A 22,744-nucleotide genomic window follows, 5' to 3' on the forward strand; every position below is an offset into this window, starting at 1 on the left:
CGTAAATGTGTTTCCATGAGAAAACTAGAGGGTGGGTTCACTGATAAGAACTTAAGTTGTCGAGTTGGTGCGGTTTTCTTGATCAACATCTGGATCAACCAACTGCTCAAAGACATGGTTTTTGTGTGGGAAACAATGGATCGTCTCTGAATTTACCTCCGTTAATCTAAGTTGGAATTTGCTCTGGAGATCTTTTTAAATTTACATTCAAGAAATCAATCTATCAATCGTCAAAGACATTTTATTTGTATAACCCATTTTCATGAATCACATTTTCCCTCCCAGGGCAACATCCTGTGTCCTTAGCCCTCGGCAAGAGAGAGGAAAAAATACCAAAAAAAACTGTTAAAAATGCAACAACAAAATAACACTACTTGCAACATAAACGAGAAAAGACAATGTCTCACACAAGTGTTGCAATGTTTCAAGTACTTTATTCCAGATTCATTTGAGTGGACTTTAAACTCACCTCAAGTATAAAACATGTGTCCAACAGCAGTGATCCAGACCACGTTTGTTGATAGGAAAGGCAAAGCAGTCGTGGTCGATATTATCTGTGAATGTCATCTCACCAAACGTTGCACAGAAATGTGTTTTGTATGCACTGGTTGTTTTTGTGGTGTGCAACTCAGCTATTTAGAAAAACGTTTATTTGAGGATGAAAGTTTTCTTTTTAACGAGCGTCATGGCAGGACTCCATGCTCTGATAGCACTGAGTGATAGACCCAAACCGCTGGAGAAGTCCTGCCCCTCTCCTGCGATTGGCTAATGCAACAATTTGCAGCCCACTGCGTTGGTGGATGAGTTAGGTACAGTTCTCTGTGAGAGGAAGGGAAAAAAAGGGTGGAAAGATTCGATCTCCCTGCTGACAGGCAGCAGACGCAGAGAACCGGGTTAGAGGGTCAGTGCCTCACATGGAGCAGCAGAGACCAGTCGCCCATTGATCCGAGCTCTGACCTCTGCAGTGGATGATCTGTGCAGAGCCCCCCCCCCAAATAATCTACACTGGCGTTCGAAGGTGCTTCTTTTCCTGCCTGTTAATGGATGTAATCATGTGGCGGGTAAGTCACAGGGTCACTTTTAATTCAGTCTGTTCTTGACTTTATGTTGCTGTGCCTCTGTGTGTTGCTGCCTAAACATTGAGTCATCACATATTTACAAGTTTCCAGGCAGCCGTGCTCTGTGCAAGTGCTGAGTCTGTTCGGCCTTGTTGTGATCACAGATTCCTGCATGTTTTCAACTGTGGGTAATCCTCAAGGGATAAGGTGACTAAGTGAGGAGGCCAAGGGGAATTTTGTGATTTAAAAAAAAGCACTGAAGAGAGATTCAAATTCAGCAGATCTGCAGTTTCCTGAAATATACTTTCCTACATGGGCTCAGGCTGAAAGAATGTATTTTGGTTAGGGTAATCCCATTATGCCTGAATTTACAGTCACATTCTTCCTCTTGTTTCATCATAAAAGTATATTTATTACCTCTACTCAAACTTGAAAGGATCAGCCGAAAGCACCGAGGGAGACAAACCCAGCCTTTTATCCATAATCTGGCAGCAAAACACCATTTGCTTCACGGATAAGATAAAAAGATTCAGACGTTTCTCCCCGTTCAACATCCATATGTGCCGCGGTAATAAATCTGGCCCAGTTTGTGACAGGCCGACACACATAAAAGCACACAGGAGTCTTGTTACATGAAGATAACGGATGGTAAAAAGTGGGACGTTGCAGTTGGGGTCTGTTGTCGGATCCCTTATTAATTAGTAACTTATCTTGTTCTGGTGAGGAGGAATGTTAGACATCTTCCCACCCAGGCGTCTGATCGCTGCCGTGACAAATAGATATTAAGCTGTCACCATGGCAGCACATTTAGAGGTCTAAGTAGAAAAAACAACACACGGCATTGATTTTAAGTGAAGGGTTAACTGAGATTAACTGGAGGGGGAGTTTGTGAATAATAATGTTGTTACTGTCTGGTGTTTTTTTTACTTGTGGTACTGGAAGGAATGCAAAATAATGTGTTGTTTGATTTTAATACATTTGAAACATATTTAGAGGCGTAGGTACTTTGTTACTAACAATACGGTTTATTTATATGGAACCTTTCAAAACAGTTGCACGGTGCTTTATACGTTAGAAATGGACAATTGAAGGCAAACATTAGAAAACATAGTAGAGAATAGGATTAAATTATTTTTGAAAAAAGAATAAAATAGAATTTAACTGAAATAATGTTACAAATAAGAAAAAACTCAAAAGATAATAAGGAAATAGAAATGATAAAAGTTGTAACAACAATAGAAAACAACTCCAAAAAAATGCATAATATCATATAAAACAAAACTATGTATTAAAATAGAATTATATAGCCCTACTTATAATAAAACGGTTACAGATGAGAAGAGCGTAACTAATTTAATTAAATCAATACTTAAGGCTTTTGCTGTGTGTCACAAATCCGCCACTAGATGTCGCTCTGTGAATGTTTTCCCTCCGGCTTTCAAACCTACCATGTGTCAGTCAGACGCTTCATGATAAACGCTCCTTCCTCATAGGTCAGAGCTCAGCGTGAGACGTGTCTTTCTGTAAAAATGGACTTTAAAGCAGCAGCCATGTTTGGAGAGCGACTGACTTTCTGTGGAGCTCCTGTGGTTGTGGGGAGGAGACGGTGTTTTCCCGCTGATGCCACCTGCCAAGCCGCAGAGAGGAAATGAGAGCTGGGTGCAGTTTGCGCTGCTGACCACCATGACCTGCACAGACGGGAAAACAGTAGCACACAGAGAGAAAGTTTATCTGACCTTTAGACTTCGTTTTCACTTCTTAGTCTGTGAGACACACAGCAGCTACACATATTACAGAACTTTCTTCGTTTGGAGATAAAACATCCAGTTAGTGTGAAGGAAGACTTGACACTAACTGGATGTTTGGGCTGGGAGATATAGCCGACAGTTATATCAAGATAAACTATTTTCACAAGTAAGTATCAATAATCATCACAATACTTGTCACATTGTTAATTAATATAAGTTTAAAAATTTACATTTTTGCTTCTGAGAGAGGAAATTACCTTTAGTTTTAAACTTCTTTTATGAGGAGAGAACAAATGACAAACACTAGATAACCAGCAACATATTTGACTTATCTGATTCAGATCCATAGACTGTATTTAAAGCAGCCCCCTCAAGTAAAGCCAGACCATCTCGATCGCCATCTGGTGGCTGTCTACAGTATTCCTCTTCTGGTTTAATGGATAGGACATGGATTATGATTAAAGGTCAGAGTACACGATAAATTATTTTTTCTCAAAGATGATCTCTGTCATTTTAGGTAGTTCTTATCACACTGATGTCATTGAAACGAGATTAGAGGTCATGATTGACAGCTGAGACTGACTCGTGATTGGTCGAGCTCCTGTAACGAGGGAACATGCTGCCACAGCTTCATCCCTGGATCCCCTCCTAAATGCTCCTGCACAGATTCAGTCTGCAAGTCGGCTGCATTCGTATCCAGGATGTTTCAGCTTCGTTTCTGTATCGTGAGAGGAAGTGGAAACACGTGGTCCACCTTTATTTACAGTCTGTGTTTAACATGAGTTTCCCACTTCAGTGCAGAGTGAAAACTTCCTCTGGCACTGTCATTATCTCCCATGTGATCCTGTTTGACAGATTAAAACAATTCACTGGACCAAATGTTTGGATTTGTAATTAACTTTCCGTCTATAATCGTTTAAATAGCAATAATAAAGGGTTTTGGTCGTGGCCAGGAACCTTGCACAGTTAATCTTAGTAATGTGTGCAGCTGCAGACCAGGTACATTTGTCAGTCTAATCATTTGGCCCGTGCTGCTCCAGCTGTAAATCACATTAGGCCTGAGCGCGCCGCTGCTGAGCTGGCTGCATTTTAAAGGGAGCAGCAACAGGCCACGCATTGGTCACAGCTATGCTGCGAAGACAGGATTACAGATAAATATGTTAGGTGTCTGCCCCGGGAAAGAAGACAAAGAGCAATCGCACTCCCTCAGTCGCTAAATACGCGCTTCGGAGCCGTGATTAAGGCTGATAAAAAAGCATGACCAAAGGGATTAGAAAGTGCTTGAGCGGGAAATTGTCTTCCTATCTGAGACATTGTAATTGTTTCATCTCTAAATGACCCATTATTCCCTCATCAAGTAAAACTCAGAATGCTACGTTCCTGCTTCATCATCATTCGACAAAGTGTATCACACCTGTCATATCTGCTGAGGCTTTGCTTTAAGCATCATGATTCTGCTGTGAAACACAAACTAATCTGGCTTTGGTGATATATAGAGGTATTATCGGCTTTGTGATATGAAACTACGATTTTATGATGATCTTGGTCATTATAAACTCTTATTGAGAGAATTTGTTGTTGTTGAGTGACCTGAACTATATGAATCAGATTGGTTGTTATGTCTGATGCTTTCTCAACTTTTGTAGCATAGGAGTGAAAGAATAGTGAACTTAAAACAGCACATACACCGAACCCTGGTAGGCGTAAAGTTATGTAACTTCACCCACTCCATTTTACTTGGACCTGCATTTAAAATGTAGTATTGCATAGACATTTGTTCTGTTCATGAAACAGCAGCAGCTGCAGCACAAACTCACCTGACACGGAGGTTATGTTTTCACCTCAGTCTGTCGGGAAGTTTATTGGTTTTTAAAAGATTACGTAAACTTCCAAATTTGGCATGGATCTCGGCATGGGGAGGGATCTAGGATTTTTATGTTGAGATTTTGGCCTTTTTACCAATTAGCAAGGGATTGATTCTTGGGTCTGGATGAAAGAAATCGGGCATATTCGACTGATACCTATGAGTGCATGTAATTTGGCCTAGCATGCTTTCATTTAAGGGAACTGCTCAGCCTTGGTAGAGGTATGAGCTCTACGGAGAGCCATTCTTGTAAATCTTCTCTTATGGTTCTCCTTGGAAAAAAAAAAAGTAAGTTACACAGTTCCCTCACAGATGTCATCATCAGAAAATTCCCTCCCAGCAGTAGATCATACAGAGGTAACCTGGGTTATTCCAGTCACATTGGCATCTCCAGAGCTCATCCCCATCGCTTTGTCTGAAGTGTGTCTTTAATATTAACAGTGCGTATCTGTCTTTCGTAAAAAAAAAGGATAGTCACTCAGGAGATATGCTTTTGAATGACAGGAGAACTCAATCGCAGCACAGCTGGGGGGGTGGAGGGGGGGGGTGTGTCTGGAAATAGACACACATGGTCAGCAGATGGTACCTCTGCGATCCCCACATAAGGGCCAACTGGGGCAGGCGAGGATGCAGCAGATGATGTTGTGCAGAGTCTGTCTCTATCTGTGGACATGTCCGTCAGAGCGGATGCTCAGTGTCCTGCAGCTGTCGGGAGGCCGAAGGGGGATTGTGTTCAGATTGTTAGACAGACAGAGTTAAAGGTTCATTGTGTAAGATTGAGGTGAAAGGGATTATTGGCATGAATTGAAAATAAAATAATCCTCAAGGTTTTTTCACTTGTGTGTTTCATCAAGCAAGTGTTCTTTACCCTAGAACGAGCCCTTTATATTTTAATACTTTATATGTACATTAGGGGGGGGGGTCCTCTCTACGGAGACCGCCATGTTTTCTACAGTAGCCCAAACTGGACAAACTAAACACCTTTTGAGTTTTTACGACAACTGAAGGCTACCACAGGTTCTCCTTCAGGTTTTGAAGGGGAGGGTGAGGTGAGGGGTATTCAGCTGCAACATGCGACTCCACCACTAGATGTCACTAAATTCTACACCCTGAACCTTTAAAGCCTGCAGACGTTTATGATTTTATAACACCCATGACCCACCCTTCGCCCCAAATCTCTTTTTTCCCACGTTACGGTTGAGTCCCGCTGCCTCTCGTCCACGTTTGTGTCTTCAGCCTTTTCTCTCTTAAATCCCCAGAGGCAAAACCCAAGAAAAGTTCCAAACCCCTTGTCCACAGCATTGTGTGTCTAGGAGCAGAGGGATGATCGCACATTGAAACCTGAAACGCTTTGTGTTTCTAAATGGGCCGGGCTGAGAGGACACTAACCTGCCTGTGAGGACACTGTCTGGGGCTCTGCATAATCCTGCAGCCTCTGCTTATTTGATGATTTGACCCGCCGCTCTCGCTCTCTCTCTCTCTCTCTCTCTCTCTCTCTCTCTCTCTCTCTCTCTCTCTCTCTCTCTCTCTCTCTCTCTCTCTCTCTCTCTCTCTGTCTCTCTCTCTCTCTCTCTCTCTCTCTCTCTCTCCCTCTCTCTCCCTCTCTCCCTCTCCCTCTCCCTCTCTCTAGCTCAGTCCCTCTAGCTTCTGTCTGCACTCACTCTCTCTCTCTCTCTCTCTTGCTCTCTCTCCTTCCAGTACTGGCCAGAGCTCCAGCTGTAGGTGGAGCTGGCTTTCCTGGAATTGTCGCTCAACTTTTCCTGTTGTGCTTGCTTATACCTCTTGCTCAATCTCTTGCTTTAATGACAGCTCGGCTGCAGGATTACTAGGGGGGGCTGCGAAGACAGGAGCCATCTGGACGCCACTCTCCGCAGCATGCTGGGGCCAACGGCTGCTGCGTTTGTTGTCATAAATATATTTTCATGATTCAGGTCAGAAGTTTTCCTTCAGCAGGAATGTCTCGGAAGAGCAAAATGGGGCGAGATCCATCGGTGGGTAAAGTAAACTGTGTATGAATGGAAGAGCTTTTGTGGAGTGCATACTTGACTCGGGGCTCAGTGTTATTTTACAAGCTGTTTTTGTAACTTTGGGGGCATTTTATACCAACGGGAGATGACATCAGAGGATAAGCGTCTTTGCATTGTGTTCGCAACACAAAGCTCTGTAGTCAGTTTTCAGTATTCAGGTCTGCCGGGCTGAGCTGACAACTCAACCTGTTTGACGAGACCTGCAGAACCACAGGGGCCGCTGTGTTGTTGCTGGGAGCTCTTGCTGAAAATGATTTGAAGCTGTCTTGTGTTTCAGAGTGCAACCTTGAAACCTGAAGTTTCATGTGTCACAGTTGGATTTCGGAAGTTACTTATGAGGAGAGTGCGTGAAATGACCTGAAATATTAAAGAGCATGAATGTTTAAATACAAACGTTAAAATTATATTTATGTATGTCAAGAGGCATTGTGTTTAATATATTTGATTTAAGCCTGGGGTTGATTTCCATACTCCTCTCAGAACTTTTAGACATTTCTCATTTAAAAAACAAACTTCCTCAGGAAACAAAGTCCCACAGAAGCATCACAGCCTCCAGAGACAAGTGCAACAATCGCTTCTTGTTTTGAACAGTGTAGTAGGATGATGTCTGTGGAGATTTGAATAGAATGGGAAGGAACAGACACAGGTCTGTGGCTCAGAGGTAATTGCTCTATCCTCAGAACCTCAAAAAGGCTACTTGTGTCGGACTCTCCTGATAATGAGCTTTTGCCTTCTTCGCACATAATGAGTGGAGGTAGAGGGGTTCGCATAGAGCGACGCTGTGAGCACAGTGTGTCCACTCGCAGCTGGGGTGTCTGACCGGCCGGGAACAAAGGCTTAGTGTCTGTGATAGTGTGGAGCCCCAGCCATCAGCAAGCAGGCCAATAGACTTCTGCTTGGCTGAGCTGTCAGTCCTCACAGGCCTGCGAACCTATACAGTAGAGAGAGTGGAACACATGGGGACAAGCTAGACTGTTCCTGTGCCAAATTAAAATGAACCGCTGCGGCATTCTTAAAAGTTGTAAGTTTCGGCCAAATAGAGAAGACACAAGTCTGTCATGTATGTGTACATCATATGCAAACACTTCAGCCTACTCTGTTTCTTTTTCCAATTTGCTTCATTTCAATAATCAGATATCTTATAAACCTACTTAAATCATATTGATATCCATATTTGACATTGGAAATTAAATAGGATAGGAATTAAAATATTATCAACATTTTTACAAACACTTAATAATATAGACAAAAGATTCATTTTGTTTTTTTCAAATCTTTCAAGGACGCTTGGCCAAACCTGGATATAGGGCTACGAGAACCACTGTTTTAGGTTCATCTGATGATTGCTTTTTTGATCAATTCATTTCATATTTACTATTAAGATTTTAAGAAAAGTTTTGGAAAATGCCTAATAATGATAAGATTCTCAGAAGACAAAGGTTACGTCTTCATTTAGCCTGTAGCCAAAATTAAAATTTAAAATCTTCCAAATGGAGAAGCTGAAACAAACAAATGTTCTGGTTATATGTCAGAAAAATTGGGAATTTATTTATGTATTAGTTCTCTATATATTTTCTAAGGGGGGACTAATACTCCGCTCTACTGAGGCCAAACACAGTTGAACTCTTTTCATTCCAATCACTATCTTCTGATTTGTTTCCCTGTCATTTTTGCAGATAGCTGATCAGCTTCCCTGGATTTCGCAGACAACCCCTCTTTGTTTCGCCTGAAGATGGAAACGCTGGAGTCTGAGTTGACCTGCCCAATCTGTCTGGAGCTCTTCGAGGACCCGCTGCTCTTGCCCTGCGCTCACAGCCTTTGCTTCAACTGCGCCCACCGCATCCTGGTGTCCCACTGCACCCCCAGTGAGCCAATTCAGTCAATCAACGCCTTCCAGTGCCCCACGTGTCGCTATGTCATCACCCTCAACCAGAGGGGCCTAGAGGGACTCAAGCGCAACGTCACGTTACAGAACATCATCGACCGCTACCAGAAAGCTTCTCTAAGTGGACCTAACTCTCCGAACGAGACCCGGCGCGAGCGAGTCGTCCCCACCAGCAAAGCCATGACCTCTCCCAGTGCCCGGGTGCAGTGTCAGTTCTGCGAGCAGGACCCACCACAGGACGCCGTGAAGACTTGCGTCACCTGTGAGGTGTCGTACTGCGACGAGTGTCTCAAGGCCACCCACCCCAACAAGAAGCCCTTCACAGGCCACCGTCTAATTGAGCCCTTGATGGATTCCCATCTGAAGGGGCTTATGTGTCTGGAGCACGAGGACGAGAAGGTCAACATGTACTGTGTGACAGACGAGCAGTTGATCTGTGCATTGTGTAAGCTGGTTGGCCGACACCGAGACCACCAAGTGGCAGCCCTGGGCGACCGATACGACAAACTCAAGGTAAGGCGTGATGTGTAGCTTGAGGAATGCTCAATGATCTATGATCCCCAGAGAAACTGTTCCCACTAATTTTAGCCCCAAGAAACACTTGTTCAACTCCACCTCAGTTTATTCAGTATCACAGTACGACAGCCAGACAGCTATTGATAATTTTGTTGAATTTCCATTTTTTAAAAGATTTAAGCTGATGTTTGAGCTTATTGATGTAGAAATGTGTGCACACACTGTGCATACATTTAATACGTTTTGACGATTATGTTTTGCTTATAATTCTAATTTCTAACAACCTACATTTCACGCATTGATTTCATTATGTTTTTGACTGTGCATCTGTGATATTGAATAATTGAAGAGCAAATTCGGCAAATAGTGGAAACGCGAAACACGCAATGTCCTCTGTGATCTTTCTTGCAAATGCAAATAAGTTAATACTGAATAATGTTGTTGCAAATGATTTGCATCTCTGTCAAACTTTGTATATTGTAAGTAAATAAATCTACAGCCGCATAGCAAACAAATAACCCTCCAAACTGGACTTGCTTTAGATATTATAATATTATTCTTGTGTGGTAATATTTTAGAAAATCCCACGAAAAGACCAAAATAAACAGTTCACACATCTTTCTTACAAATTTATGCAGTCAAAGCCTCCTCCAGTGTTCCATAAACTGTGTTATTGCACCATGTGGCACGTTCCCTCAATGAAAATGAACACCGTCGTTTATTTTCAGTCAATCCCACTTAGTTTACTATTTCTACCTCAACTTACCATTAGCATACCAAACCCATTCATCCATATGCTTATCCTTCGAGGGTCACAGAGGGTTCACCAGCTGTGGTGCGAGGCAGGGTACGGCCCGGGACAGATCGACGGTCTATCGCAGGTCTGACACATAGAGAAACTCAACTGTTCACACTTAAAGTCGCACACCTATGGGAGAGCACATGGATGAGCTGATAGCTTGTGTGCATCGGCAACTATAATGCTAGAACAGATGCAAAGACGTCTGTAGTTCTCTGGTGTGTTGAAACAACCTTGCGATTTGAAGCGGTACGGTTCAACGGGATTTCTTGAAAGACTGGATGCTCGTGTGTTTGGAATTTGAATCAAGCTTGACTTGAAACAAAGGCAGATATCTCTTTTTTTTTATATAAACAGCATGAAAGTGGAAAGGCTCAAGGTGTAAGAGTCCAGTCTGACAGGTAACTGAGCAGGCAGGCGTCCAAACAAAGCATCCATACAGAGCGTGGTAGGCTGAGCACGGAGGGAGGGAGGCTGGCGATGCGGCGCACGGGCAGACGAGGTATTAACAAGCAGAATAACAAAACTTCATTGGACTGGACAGAGAATCAGCCGTAGTGTGTCTCCCCCCGAGAGAGCATGACGAGTCTTGTGGGATTAATCAGCCTTTATATGCAGCTTCAGGTATGAGCAGTTGATAGCATGGCTGAGGTGCAGGTGAGCTGGAGGGAAAACAGGAACCAGTCACGTGCAGCCCACCACACACGCTAACACGGACAGAGAGAAGTAGAAAAACAACTCACAAGAGGGAAGAGGTGGCAGGAAATATGAGAACGGAACCAGGTGTAACCCAAAATTATAATATAATTTGGTTATTCTGTCTGAGCAGTTTAAGAGAACTTCCCCATTGCTCAATCTGATCGACAAATATAATTTGATTTGGCATAATTCAGAGCAAGCACAGTCATGTAGTGTGATGAGTTTTTGAGCCAACCACGCAAAGTGGAGTGACATGCAACAAACAAGTGATTTTTATTTTTACTTCAACAATTATGACTTTATATTCTAGGAAAATATTCATTTTTTTCCTCATAAATGTTTAACTCTAATTTCAGAAATTATGATTTGTATTTTTCTTGGAATATAGCTCCCCTCTCCGTACTCAGAGCATAGAAAACAGATTGATTCGCATTCGCTAAAAACAACAGTGAATAGCAAATAATAAAAAAAAAAGAAAGATCCTTTAAAAGAAAAGAAAACTTTATGTTTATGACCAGTTTTCAAAGATCTATATATTTGGTCTTTTCATGGGATTTGTTCTATCACAACGCAAGTGCAAGAATATAAGCAGTTTTATCCTTTGAGAGCAAATGTGTTTATAAGAAATATCTTTGTGTTAAATACGTATAAATAGAACACACAGTGAAGCCAGCGGTCACTTGGCCACTCGTCAATGTAATGACACCCCATGCAGGAGACTGCTCTCACAGTTTTAAGTGAAGCGGGACCGCTCTCTTCCAGCAGATGGGCTGACATCAATAAGACATGAGAAGATGCTGTTTGCTGGAGCATGAAAAGGTGCCTCTGCATTCCTGCCATTGAAGCCCCGAATGAGTTTCTCCTGTAAGAGATTTCGACTCATCGGGTCAGCAGTTTGACAACACAGTTGGTCTCCAGCAACCTCATGGGATCATTTTATGACCATGACAAGGCAATCACGCTGCCGAGCCGCAAGCAAGCGAGCCAATTTCTTTTCAAATCTTCAAAATGTCCGTGTACTATTGAACTCAGCTGGATCGCGCTTTTTAGCTCAAAGTTTCCTCAAGTTCATCCTAAAGTTTTTTCCCATGAATTGCATGAAGTAGGCTGCATGAAGAAAAGACGAGGGCCCTCCTCCTCCTCCTTCCCCACACCCACCCTGTCCACGCATGACTCACAGAGGGAAGTTTTACTTTATCACAAGTATCACCCGAAACCCCTGTCGTGCCTGTTTCAATGACTCACAATGGTGGATCACAGTGGAGTTTGGACACGACCAATCTTTTGCATAATTTTGGCTCGTCAGGGTCGGTGGATCACTCTTAACCTGTCTCCTTTGTCTGATCATGCTGTTGTTGTGCAGAAATCTTCTGGCCGCTTTCTCTGTGTGGGGAGTGAACATTCACACCAGGAGACGGACCAGGTGATCAGCATCATTTCTTTAACTACACATTCAGGGACAGACGTTATGTTGTGGAAGATCCTAAACCTGAATGCTACTGTTCAAGGGCTCCACTTCTTTTAGCTGACCCTTGAACAAGGGTTAGGGTTGGTTTAGGGGTTATCCCAAACCCTAAACCAAAAGAACGAGTGACACCTGATGCATCCGGTGAGTCACATGACAAAGGCACAGGGTATTGTAGCCTTAAGGCTCATTTATGCAACTTTAGATACTTATACTGAAATAGATGCCGTCTTTTGTCCGTACTCTGCGTTCATTACATCCATATTTGTTCACATCTTGAAAAAGCAAGACATTTTTTCAGGCAAGATTTCACAAGTTGGTAGGAAACTAAAAGCATTTTTGTCTATTTCTTAAGAGCTACATTATCACAACCTCCTCCACGGTTGGCATATTTATTATCATCAGAAACCCTTAACTCCGTGCTGCCCTCTAGTGGATGAATTGCTTCACAATCATGCTAACGTAAAGGACGCATCGAAGTATGTGGGCAGTGACGGTTACATCGTTTGAAACAGACATATCTTTTTCCGTATGTAATGGCAGCATGAATGAGCCTTAAGGGGTTATTATGGTTATATTCTGCTTTATGCAGAAAATGCACAAGGTTGTAGTGAATTTACCATTCTTTATTTTTTAACAAACTGGACAGACTGAGATGAATAGAGTCCATCTAATAGCTATCGTTGTTTTTCTCTTCTCCTCTTAATTTGCTCAATGACACTTTTACAACAGGATACATCCTGCTACTAATCTATTTCTTTACTTGTTTTTGTGTCTTGCTCCCCCTAACTGTATATTATGTGTAGTTAGCTGCATTGCTAGAAGCCTCAGGTGACAGAGGAAAAAACGAATTTCCATCTTTAGAGAGAAATCGTTTTTTCTCACGGCACGCAGGGCAGAACCCAGGTGGCGTGCAGCTGAGTTTGTTTATAGTTGTTGGTTTTTCCAAACACATGTTTACAGCCACTACTGCCTCACATTTCTCTGCCAGTCCCTCACAATGGGATAGTGTGACATTGTAAAGGCTCGAGTGTGCGTCTGTTTATGAGAGCACATGCGTGCATAATGTTTCTTTTCTTCTGGCCTCGGCATTATATGACCCTGGTCTGGGGAATGTTATTATTTGTCCATCATCCATTATTTATATAATGCAAATTATAAAAACACTCACAAGCAAGTTGAAGTCTGACTGTGGGAAGAAACACATAAAGCACCAGGAAGCAAATTCATACTCAGCATTGCCGGTCACTGAACTACAATGCTGACACATTCAAATATCTTATAAAGGTTGTTATAGCCATTCAAACAGTGAATTTGTCATTAAATCTCACATAAACTGTCCCATGACAAACGTTCCTGAAAAGTTCCTGAAAAGCCAAAGAAAGTCAATGTCTTGAATAAAATAAAATAAAAAGTCCTAGGCAAGAACAAAAAACTAAATATCATGAGGGTTCTCTAACGATCCACTTGGCCTTTTTCAGTTCTTCTAAACTGAATGTGTTAAGATCTTATTCAGAATCGATAATTTGATTGCACTTTAGAATCTTGCTGAATCGTCTTTATCCTCTACAATTAGAAACGGGCCAATATGGTTTCTTCACTGGTGGTGCCGATACTGTTATTAAAGAGTAACACATTTCTGATACCGATTTATCAGCTGATACATATTCATATAAAAATTCCCAAGCTGTTATTATCAAATGGTAATGTTAATTATATTTTACAGGTTAACCATTAATGACTATAAATAATAAGAAAACACAGTAAAACCAAACATATAAAACTTGAAATAAGAAATAACATGAGTTAAATTTAAAACATAAACATAGATATATGAAACAATTTAGTCATTTGTCAACGTGTCTAAATGTTCATTTGTTTTCTATTGAAAGTTAGAATTATGTTAAAGGTAAAATGTATTTGGTTAATGCATTTCAGCAGTATATGTTGTGTTTTAATACATAGCCGAACCCTTGACACAATAAAATACTCCTGCATCTTGTGCAGCTCATTTAGTTGTACATGCATCAGTGATATTTGTGCAACAAAATATCAGAAGAGAAACTCAAACAAGTTTAACTCTATAGCCTCTAAAGAATGGTTAAAATGTAACCTTTCATGCACAACTATAAACAACTAATGCACAGTGCACCTCATTGTTTTTGTATTTGTGAAATTCAATGAGAAACTAAACTGCCCTCCACTTAAGTAAAAATGTACAAATGAGTCTGAGTGCAGCTCACAGGATAGTGTAACAACAACCTTTGACAATGGATGAGGTTTCTGATGTTGACACAGGATGAACCATCAGGTCCTGATGGTGACCTGTCAGGACGGCGAGAGGAAGGAAGAGAGACTGGCCAAAGCAAAGGTGTGGGACCAGAAGCACTCAGATTCACAAAAGGAAGCCGCTATTCTTTCCTCTCATCAGCCCTAAATGGTTTTAGGAAAGAGACTTCCATTAGAGAGAGCCCTCCGAACACAAGAGGAGTATAAATGTTGCAGGAGAAGCCGTATTTTAAGCACATTGTGAAATCCAGTTCACCACAATGAGAGAGAGGGAGAGGACTCTCTTTGTCTCTCACGCGTTGTTCTCCTTCTCTCTCCCTCTCTCTTTGTATGATCTTTACTCACAGTATGTGATACTTGTCATAATCCATTCAAAGAGACAGTGTAGACTTCCGTGGTAGGCATCAGTTCTGATCCATACGTTATGTTCAATTAAAAAAGTTTTGAACCCACCTCACCTTCACCTGCAATTCAGTGTCTGAAATGGCTTTCATCACTTTCCTTTCCATATGAATAAATCATAGTGTATAGTGAGAGCAGTAAAATAAGGCCTCGGCTATTTCAGTAGACGGGGATGCACACGCCTTATAAAATCACAATGTGAAACATCGAGGCTGAACAAGGTCTCACAACCACTTGCTCCGGGCTTTGGATCTTTGAAGTCCTCTCTTATCTTTTTGTTCTCCTCTTCTCTGACTTTTTCTCCTGACAAAAGAAAATCGGTGGGGCCATATTTTAAATTACTAAATATGTTGTGCTTTCAACTTAAAATCCATATCAGTCGTGAATAATTTAAAACCTCGAATCAATTCACACATCATCAAATATTAAAACAAGATTTTTCTCCTGTTTCTATCTATTATATTCAGTTGAAAACAGGCTTTTCTAATGCTTATATACAGGGTTTTTTGTCCAGAGAAGTAAAAACTGTTTCTTCTTTCGGTTGGACCACACTTTAATGTAATTTGTGTGTACATCTTTTGCTTAAGAATAATTCTACGTACAATATCAGAGGATTCTTTTGCACCACCGTCGTACACAGTAATCATGCTGCCCAATTACAGCGAGAGATTTAGTTTGAAACATAAGCCTCTGATCTGAGTCAGTGATTAACACAGCCGGGGTTTAGTTGTCCAAATCACTGGCAGATGCTCTGCTAAGCTCAGTGGCCTCAGCAGGCAGTGTGATGGGATCCCTGGCACATGGGGGGGCCTGGGGATGGAAGCGGCGCTCCGTGCCGATCAAAGCCCAAAATGTGGCCGGTCATACGCAGTGGCGGCCTTGCGCGTCCTCTCCCGGGCCCGTTACAGACCTGGTCCTTATGTTCCCGTTCACCTAGCTCTCCTCCAAGATTTATTCAGCTGTTTACAGTTTTATGCTGGGTTTAGTGTGTAATGAAATATACCTCTTTCAATTCTGTATTTGCAGCAAGCCCTGGATTCCAACCTCAACAATCTAATCAAGAGGACCAGTGAGTTGGAAAGTCTGATGGGCAAACTTATCCAAACCTGCCAACACGTGGAGGTGAGGCTGTTTATCTGTTCTCTCTCAGGTGTGTGTGTGTACGTGCGTGAGTGTGTGTGCGTGTGGCATTTCATGGGAGGAAAAAAAACAAAACTCAATTATTAACACCTGCATGATAAACTACTGTACCTCAGAGTGGCTTTTCACCATGTCAACAAGATTAATTGCTCATTAGGTAATAGATCATTAATTTCTGTGATTATGCATGCGGTTTGCTGCAAATTGGGTGTTTCCACAGCAAGATGCTCCACATATTTACACTGCTCAGCCACAACATTAAATCCAGTTGTAATATGCTGTATTTACTTCAGTCATGCTGCTGTGAAAACACTTCATGAACGAGGTGAGCTGATTGGCAATGTGGCCCAACATGCAAAGACGTGACATGTTGTTTTCCTGCCAATTACAAATTCATCTCACTATAAATTATGCATGTTATGATAATTCAAAAAACATTGATATGTGCAGTATAAACATTTTTTTAAACAAATGACCTGGTCTCCCTGTTCTGACTGTCTCTAATCTTTATGTGCCCCTTGTCCTGTTCAGGTAAATGCATCGCGACAAGAGAACAAGCTGCTTGAGGAGTGCGAGCTGCTGATTAATATCATACAGCAGCGGAGACAAATCATCGCCACCAAGATAAAGGAGGGGAAGGTATTGTTTATCACCTTTTTTTCCCTCACGATAACCTTTGTTTGTGTATCACCTTGCGTGTCCAGATAAGTTTGCCTCCACACGCGGCTGACAAGCTACAGTAGCATACGACTTAGCACCACAAGCACGCTGTTGTTTTTCTGTATCCGGTGGTGACAAATCACCATTGCCGGATCAAACCTTGTATCTTCAAAATTTGACCCTTCAAAGTAAGGGTTCACATTTATCATTTTACAAATCATCATTTCAATTCTTGGATTCTAATCTGCAGTTGTTCAAGGTTTATATTGAAAAATGCCAGTGAAGAGCGTATTGGGTAATGTCATCGTCCTGCTTGTGAAAATGCAAATGTCCTTTTCGCAAGTAGAACAATTAAATTATAAGCAATAAAGTGACATTTTTCAATAAACAACATGAACCACTGTAGATTAATTATACCTAATTTGTGGGCCTGCATCTTTTACAGCATTTTACATTGTTCTGAAGGTGAATCCTCAAAGACTAAATGTTCTCTTGCATGAGAAAAATCGACATCAAACAAATGTTCCACTTTTCTTTTCTTAATCCAAACAATGGGAATGTATTTCTAACATTAACACAACACGTTACATTAATTCCAATGGTCTGCAATAGGAAATGCAAGTATGCTGCCTGATGATAAGAGTTAAGAGCATCTAAGAAATGTAAATATTAAATGTAAGTGAGTGTTACTGAGTGTTACAAGTTGACAGTTGTAAATTATGTTCTTATACATTTAAATTGGAAACACATACTATATGTCCTTAAAAAGTCAAACTATTGCAAACTAGTGCTTCCCTAAAATACTTTTTTTTTGTTGCCCAGTGTAGTTTAGACTGCATGAGAAAATGTACAATGTCCTAGTATTTCAGAGAAGGTTTTATGAAATCACAGCTATTTAAAATCCTCTCTTCTTCTGACGTTGATGCCCAGACCGCTGCTGGTGACATTTTCATCTGTTTGGATAAATTTGTTTATTTGATTGATTGCATTACTCTCCATAAAGTACAGGTCCCCTGCACTGAGACACTAACCAGGCTGCAGCATGAAGTGCTTTGTTTTCTTGTTGTGTGTAGTATCAGCCCACAGCTCTGGGGCATGTCTGACACAGTGTCCATACATACGATGCCGATATGCCGGGCCTCTTGAATTCTTCCCCTTCCTTTCCCCCCCGTTAGATGCCATTAGAGCGGCGGTGGCACGCTGTGCTGTGTTCAGTGTCAGACTGAGATCAGCCCTGCTTCCTGTGATGACCGTCCCTGGAGAAAGACTCTTTCCTTCCTCACCCCGTGCCTCATGTCAAGTTGTGAGGTCGCTTTCAGGCAGGAGGCACAGAAAGGGGGGGGGGGGGTCTGCTTCCTGTGACAAGTGTTATAAGAGATGTTTCATATATACATTGCTTGTGCAGAGTAGCTTTTACAAAAACAGACAAATCTAACTGTTTCTCGCCCAGAAGGATTATATAATTGCCGAAGTGAAACCAAATCAAGCATCCGGCAGATTGGTGCCCTGTGGTCCTGCATTGATTGGTTTATTTACAAAGCTTTTAATTTACCAACACGTCTTGTTTTCTGCCCAGTCTGTGCGAATGAGGAAGCTGGCCCAGCAGATAGCCAGCTGCAAACAGTGCATCGAGAGGTCTTCCTCCCTCATCACTCAAGCCGATGGGACCCTGAAGGAGACGGACCACACTCGCTTCCTGCAGACGGCTAAAAGTACCTGCGAGAGGTGAGAGAACAGTAAAGAGGCAATGCCGTCAATTGAGGATATATGGGATTTAAACACCTGTCTTGTATTTCTCTTTATTGCAGAGTATCGATGGCAACGGCATCGTCTCAAATCCTATTACCAGAAATCAACCTGAATGACACGTTTGATAGTTTTGCTTTGGACTTCACGAGGGAGAAGAAAGTGCTGGAAAGCTTGGATTACCTCACAGGTGAGTGGAAGTGGTGGTTTGTGGTGAACAAAGATATTTATATTGATTATTTTAGGGTTTGGCAGGTAAATCTATATGCACATTAATATTTTAGAGGATTTTCTGTGTTCATTTATCAAAACAGTGCAATTACAATTATCCTCAACTCATCCTTCAATTATGGATTCATGCAATTAAAAAGTTCTGGCGTGGGTAGAAGCAGGGAGTTTATATTTCAGCTTTAATTGTGCCTTTTAGCGAGTGACAAAAAAAACAACTGTATCTAAAAATGCCAGGCAGCATTTAAGATTTATTATTTTCCGCCGAATGAAACAGGTTTGATTGTTTTAAGTTCGGCGCCCACTGTGCAGCGTGAATTTAACTCTGCATGAGGGCTGTAGCTGTAACAGCAAGAGGAACTGCCTAATTACACTTGTCAAGCTAAAAACACAAATGGATGCCGCCAGTTACCACCGCAGGTCTCTGAGATTTTCGTGTTTGTTACCTTGATGCCGCTGTGTGCAGAATAGCATCCACGCAGCTCCCATTAATAATTCAGAGGCAACATTTCGTCTTTTGTTTTGTGACCGCAGCTCCAGACCCGCCAGCAATCCGCGAGGAGCTGTGCACAGCTTCGTACGACACCATCACGGTTCACTGGACATCAGACGATGAGTTTGTTGTCGTGTCGTATGAACTTCAGTACGCCATCTTCACCAGCCAATCGAATGTCGTCAGTAAGTCTCTAAGCGGCGCTCTGGTGGGAGTGGGGTATAATGTTTGAGTTGGAAAACAGGAAGGATTTGAAAGGGATTTCTCTCAATGACTTTAAATTGTTTGGGGGCTATGTTACAAGATCCAAACCTAATATTGTTTTGCAACAGCAGGAGAGAGGAGAGCTCCGTCCTGGCTCTAATGGGTAATTAGATGATATGGAAATATACTGCAACTTTTACAGTGACTATAGGGGGGGAAAAGAATCCCAGTCAGCCTAGATTTACATCCAGATGTATTTCATATGCTCTATATTATCCCTGGGTGGAATTGAGCAGCAGGCTGTTTGAATTGATTCCTCTAACAAGGTCACAGCATGCTTTATCAAACAATTTATTCTCATCCGCCTCAGCGCTCAAGCACACTTGGATGAGCGGTAATGCGACTGTATTTGATGATTCAAAATGGCAGCTACAGACCGAGGGGCTGAATGCTGCTGTAGTGCAGCTGCACTGCTTAATTTCCAACCCTGAAAGAGGCACTAATTCAAGAGTTTGTGTGATTTTTTTTCTTTGTCAGTGAGTCATGCGCTCTCTCTCTCTCTGTGTGTGTGTGTGTGTGTGTGTGTGTGTGTGTGCTGCAGGTTTGTGCAACTCTGCTGATAGCTGGATGATTGTACCCAACATCAAGCAGAATCACTACACTGTGCACGGACTCCAGTGTGGCACCAAGTACATCTTCATAGTGAAGGCCATAAACCAGGCCGGAAGCCGCAGCAGTGAACCAGGGAAGCTCAAGACAAACAGTGCGTCAGGTTCAGTAACTTTATCAAGAAATGTCACTGAGAATTCTATAATGCGCTGATGTTTTAAAAACTGAATTTTCTTTTCAAGGTCAGCCGTTTAAGTTGGACGCAAAGTCCGCTCACCGGAAGCTGAGGGTTTCCCACGACAACCTGACAGTGGAGAGGGACGAGACGTTGTCCAAGAAGAGCCACAGTCAGGACCGCTTCTCCAGCCACAGCAGCTACGGAGTCACAGGAAACGTCTACATCGACAGCGGCCGCCATTACTGGGAGGCTCTGATAGGAGGAAGCACATGGTAAAAGCATTAGCTTGTTTTCGACCATGTTCGCAGTGTGTGGCTGTTGGTTTGGTTCATTCACCAGTTCTTACAGACTCTGAGATCTATGCAACTATTGGCTGGATTCCAGTGAGATTTGGTGAAGATATTCATGTTGTACATAATTTTATCTTTTTCAGTTTGGTGATCCCCTACATTTTCATCAAGCACTTTCATCAGATTAAGAAAAAAACATCGCTGTCCCCAAGTACACAGAGCTGCTACCAGGACTTTAGACCTTTAGTTGTATTTATTTCATCATGAGTAATGGTTCGGATTTAAAGGAGACGTGTGATACTTTTTCAGTTTTTCTTTCTTCTAGTGAGTTATATAGATTTAATGTCTTTATAAAAAGTCTGAGAAACTCCACATAAGAGGCCTATAATTCTGCATTCTTGTGATGTAACACAAAATCGTTACAACATTTGCTAATCTGACACATCCCCTTACAAATCCAGATAAAGTTAGAGTTGAGGCAAACATTTCCTTATACACATGCAGGAAGTGTCTGACCAATGTAGCAATGGACAGTTATGGACATCAGAGCATGTAAACATTTTCCAGTAACAACCCAAATTAAAATTATGAACCTGAATATGGGCATCAGTTGTTCTCCTTTAAGATGCAGGAAATGTACCATTATTTACCAACATCTTCTGCCTTTCCCTTGTTACACAGGTTCGCAGTGGGCATTGCTTACAAGTCGGCACCAAAGCAGGAGTGGATCGGCAAGAACTCGGCGTCCTGGGTGCTGTCCCGCTGCAACAACTCGTGGGTGGTGCGTCACAACTGCAAGGAGATGCCGATCGAGCCTTCGCCCCACCTGCGGCGTCTAGGAATCCTGTTGGACTACGACTCTGGATCCCTGTCTTTCCATGACGCCATCAGCTCCCAGCACTTGTATGCGTTTGACATCGCCTTCGCTCAGCCAGTTTGCCCCGTGTTCAATGTGTGGAACAAGTGTTTGACAATCCTCACGGGTCTGCCCATCCCAGATCACCTAGAGGGGGCGGATTTCAACAACTGACGAAAAAAACCTGTCCTGCTGCTGGATTTTCTTTGTGTGCCCCCCAACAAAAGAAGCACCAGACTACCTGCACCTCTTTGACTGTGATGACCACATTCCTCATGTTGGCAAAACTAAGAAAAATTGGCGAACATGATGCATTTACTGCCCCTGATGTACATTCCAAATCAAGCCTATGTTGAAATTAATTGGACTTATTTAAGAAATGTTTTACAGGCATCTGTAATTGTGTTTCTTTGCTTTGCACATTCATGTACGTTACTCAGCTGGATGGTTTCAAGGGTTTGCTTACAGTTTTTACTTTGAAGAGATTTTTTCTTTCATTTCAAAGATCACATTTCATGTTTTCCATTCCTGTTTTTTTTTATGGGCGGTGATAAATCTTAAAAACACAAGTGACAGGTTGTGTTACAAGGTAAATGTCAGGTTCTTGAAATCTTGTTTAATTCATAGCACTTTGAGGAGACAAAGTTGTCTCTCTAAAAAATGTCTTTCTATGCCACTTGTATAACACAAATGATTGCTTGACATAAGGAAAATGCACTTGGATTGATCAGATAAGAGTAGTTCACAGTTTAACGTAGACATTTTAATTTGAAATGTGTCGGCTCATTCATATGCAAATGCTCTAATACAGGTCAGCATTAAGGGATCATACTTCTTTTTTTTTACTCTAGAAATGTCAGAAGAACTCAGCATCACAGTTTCCACGTTAGATTTCTCTCCGATAAGATACAATAAAATAACTTTATTTGATGACCCGTGTGATTCGTCCTCCTCGTTTTAAGACACTAGAACTGTGCCTCACTATGATGATAATTGAACACAAAGTACACTTGTTTACACTCATTTATACCTGATCTCTCATTAGAGCTGGAACAAGCTCTCACAATGCTGCAGTGAAAAGAAATCACCAGCACCGCCGCAGAGAGACGTGTCAGTCTTGTTTTACAGCGCTCACACTGACCCACACTCTGAGCCAAAATACAGTGTCTGACAAGATTTGCTCTGACATCTCTTTTTGTACTGGAGCAACGTGGCTTGAATTCGGCAGCGACTCTTTTCAACTCCATTTGATGAGCAGAAATGAAAGAAAAGGAAGAAAAAAAACTGAACTCAGTGTGACCTCCACATTAGACACCCTGCGGACAAAGCTGGAACATGTGAACACCACCACCTCCGTGTAACACCACCAGGATGGTGTTAGATCCTGAGATGTGTGCATTTTTTAAGTAGTACTGATAAAGATTGTGTAAATAGACTTAATCCCTACAAGCTTAGTTCTGGTTTTGACTGGACATAGTTACATGAAAGTGTTAAAGTTAAGATGATTTAATTATTTGGACAGTGAAATAAACAAAAGAATATAAGTGCATCATTCAAAATATAATTCACTGAAAAAATGTACATATTA

At 41.8% G+C, this 22,744-nt stretch overlaps 1 protein-coding gene across 4 annotated transcripts; it reads left to right on the forward strand.

Annotated features, from left to right (window-relative positions):
- Window positions 1-8,420: 8,420 nt before the first annotated feature.
- mid1 (midline 1) lies at window positions 8,421-21,651 on the forward strand. 4 transcript variants are annotated; one of them, XM_061088768.1, is made up of 9 exons: window positions 8,421-9,095; window positions 15,779-15,874; window positions 16,424-16,531; window positions 18,129-18,277; window positions 18,361-18,488; window positions 19,061-19,204; window positions 19,825-19,986; window positions 20,075-20,282; window positions 20,982-21,651. In XM_061088768.1, the coding sequence occupies exons 1-9, from the start codon at window positions 8,430-8,432 to the stop codon at window positions 21,328-21,330; spliced, it is 2,010 nt and encodes a 669-aa protein (XP_060944751.1). In that variant the 5' UTR covers window positions 8,421-8,429; the 3' UTR covers window positions 21,331-21,651. The 4 variants fall into 4 exon arrangements, with proteins under 4 accessions (XP_060944751.1, XP_060944748.1, XP_060944749.1 ...); XM_061088765.1 differs by having other exon boundaries at window positions 8,430-9,095; window positions 19,061-19,234; window positions 19,816-19,986; XM_061088766.1 differs by having other exon boundaries at window positions 8,430-8,981.
- The last annotated feature ends 1,093 nt before the right edge of the window (window positions 21,652-22,744 follow it).

This window comes from Limanda limanda, chromosome 16, assembly GCF_963576545.1.
Source record: "Limanda limanda chromosome 16, fLimLim1.1, whole genome shotgun sequence".
Taxonomy (NCBI): domain Eukaryota; kingdom Metazoa; phylum Chordata; class Actinopteri; order Pleuronectiformes; family Pleuronectidae; genus Limanda; species Limanda limanda.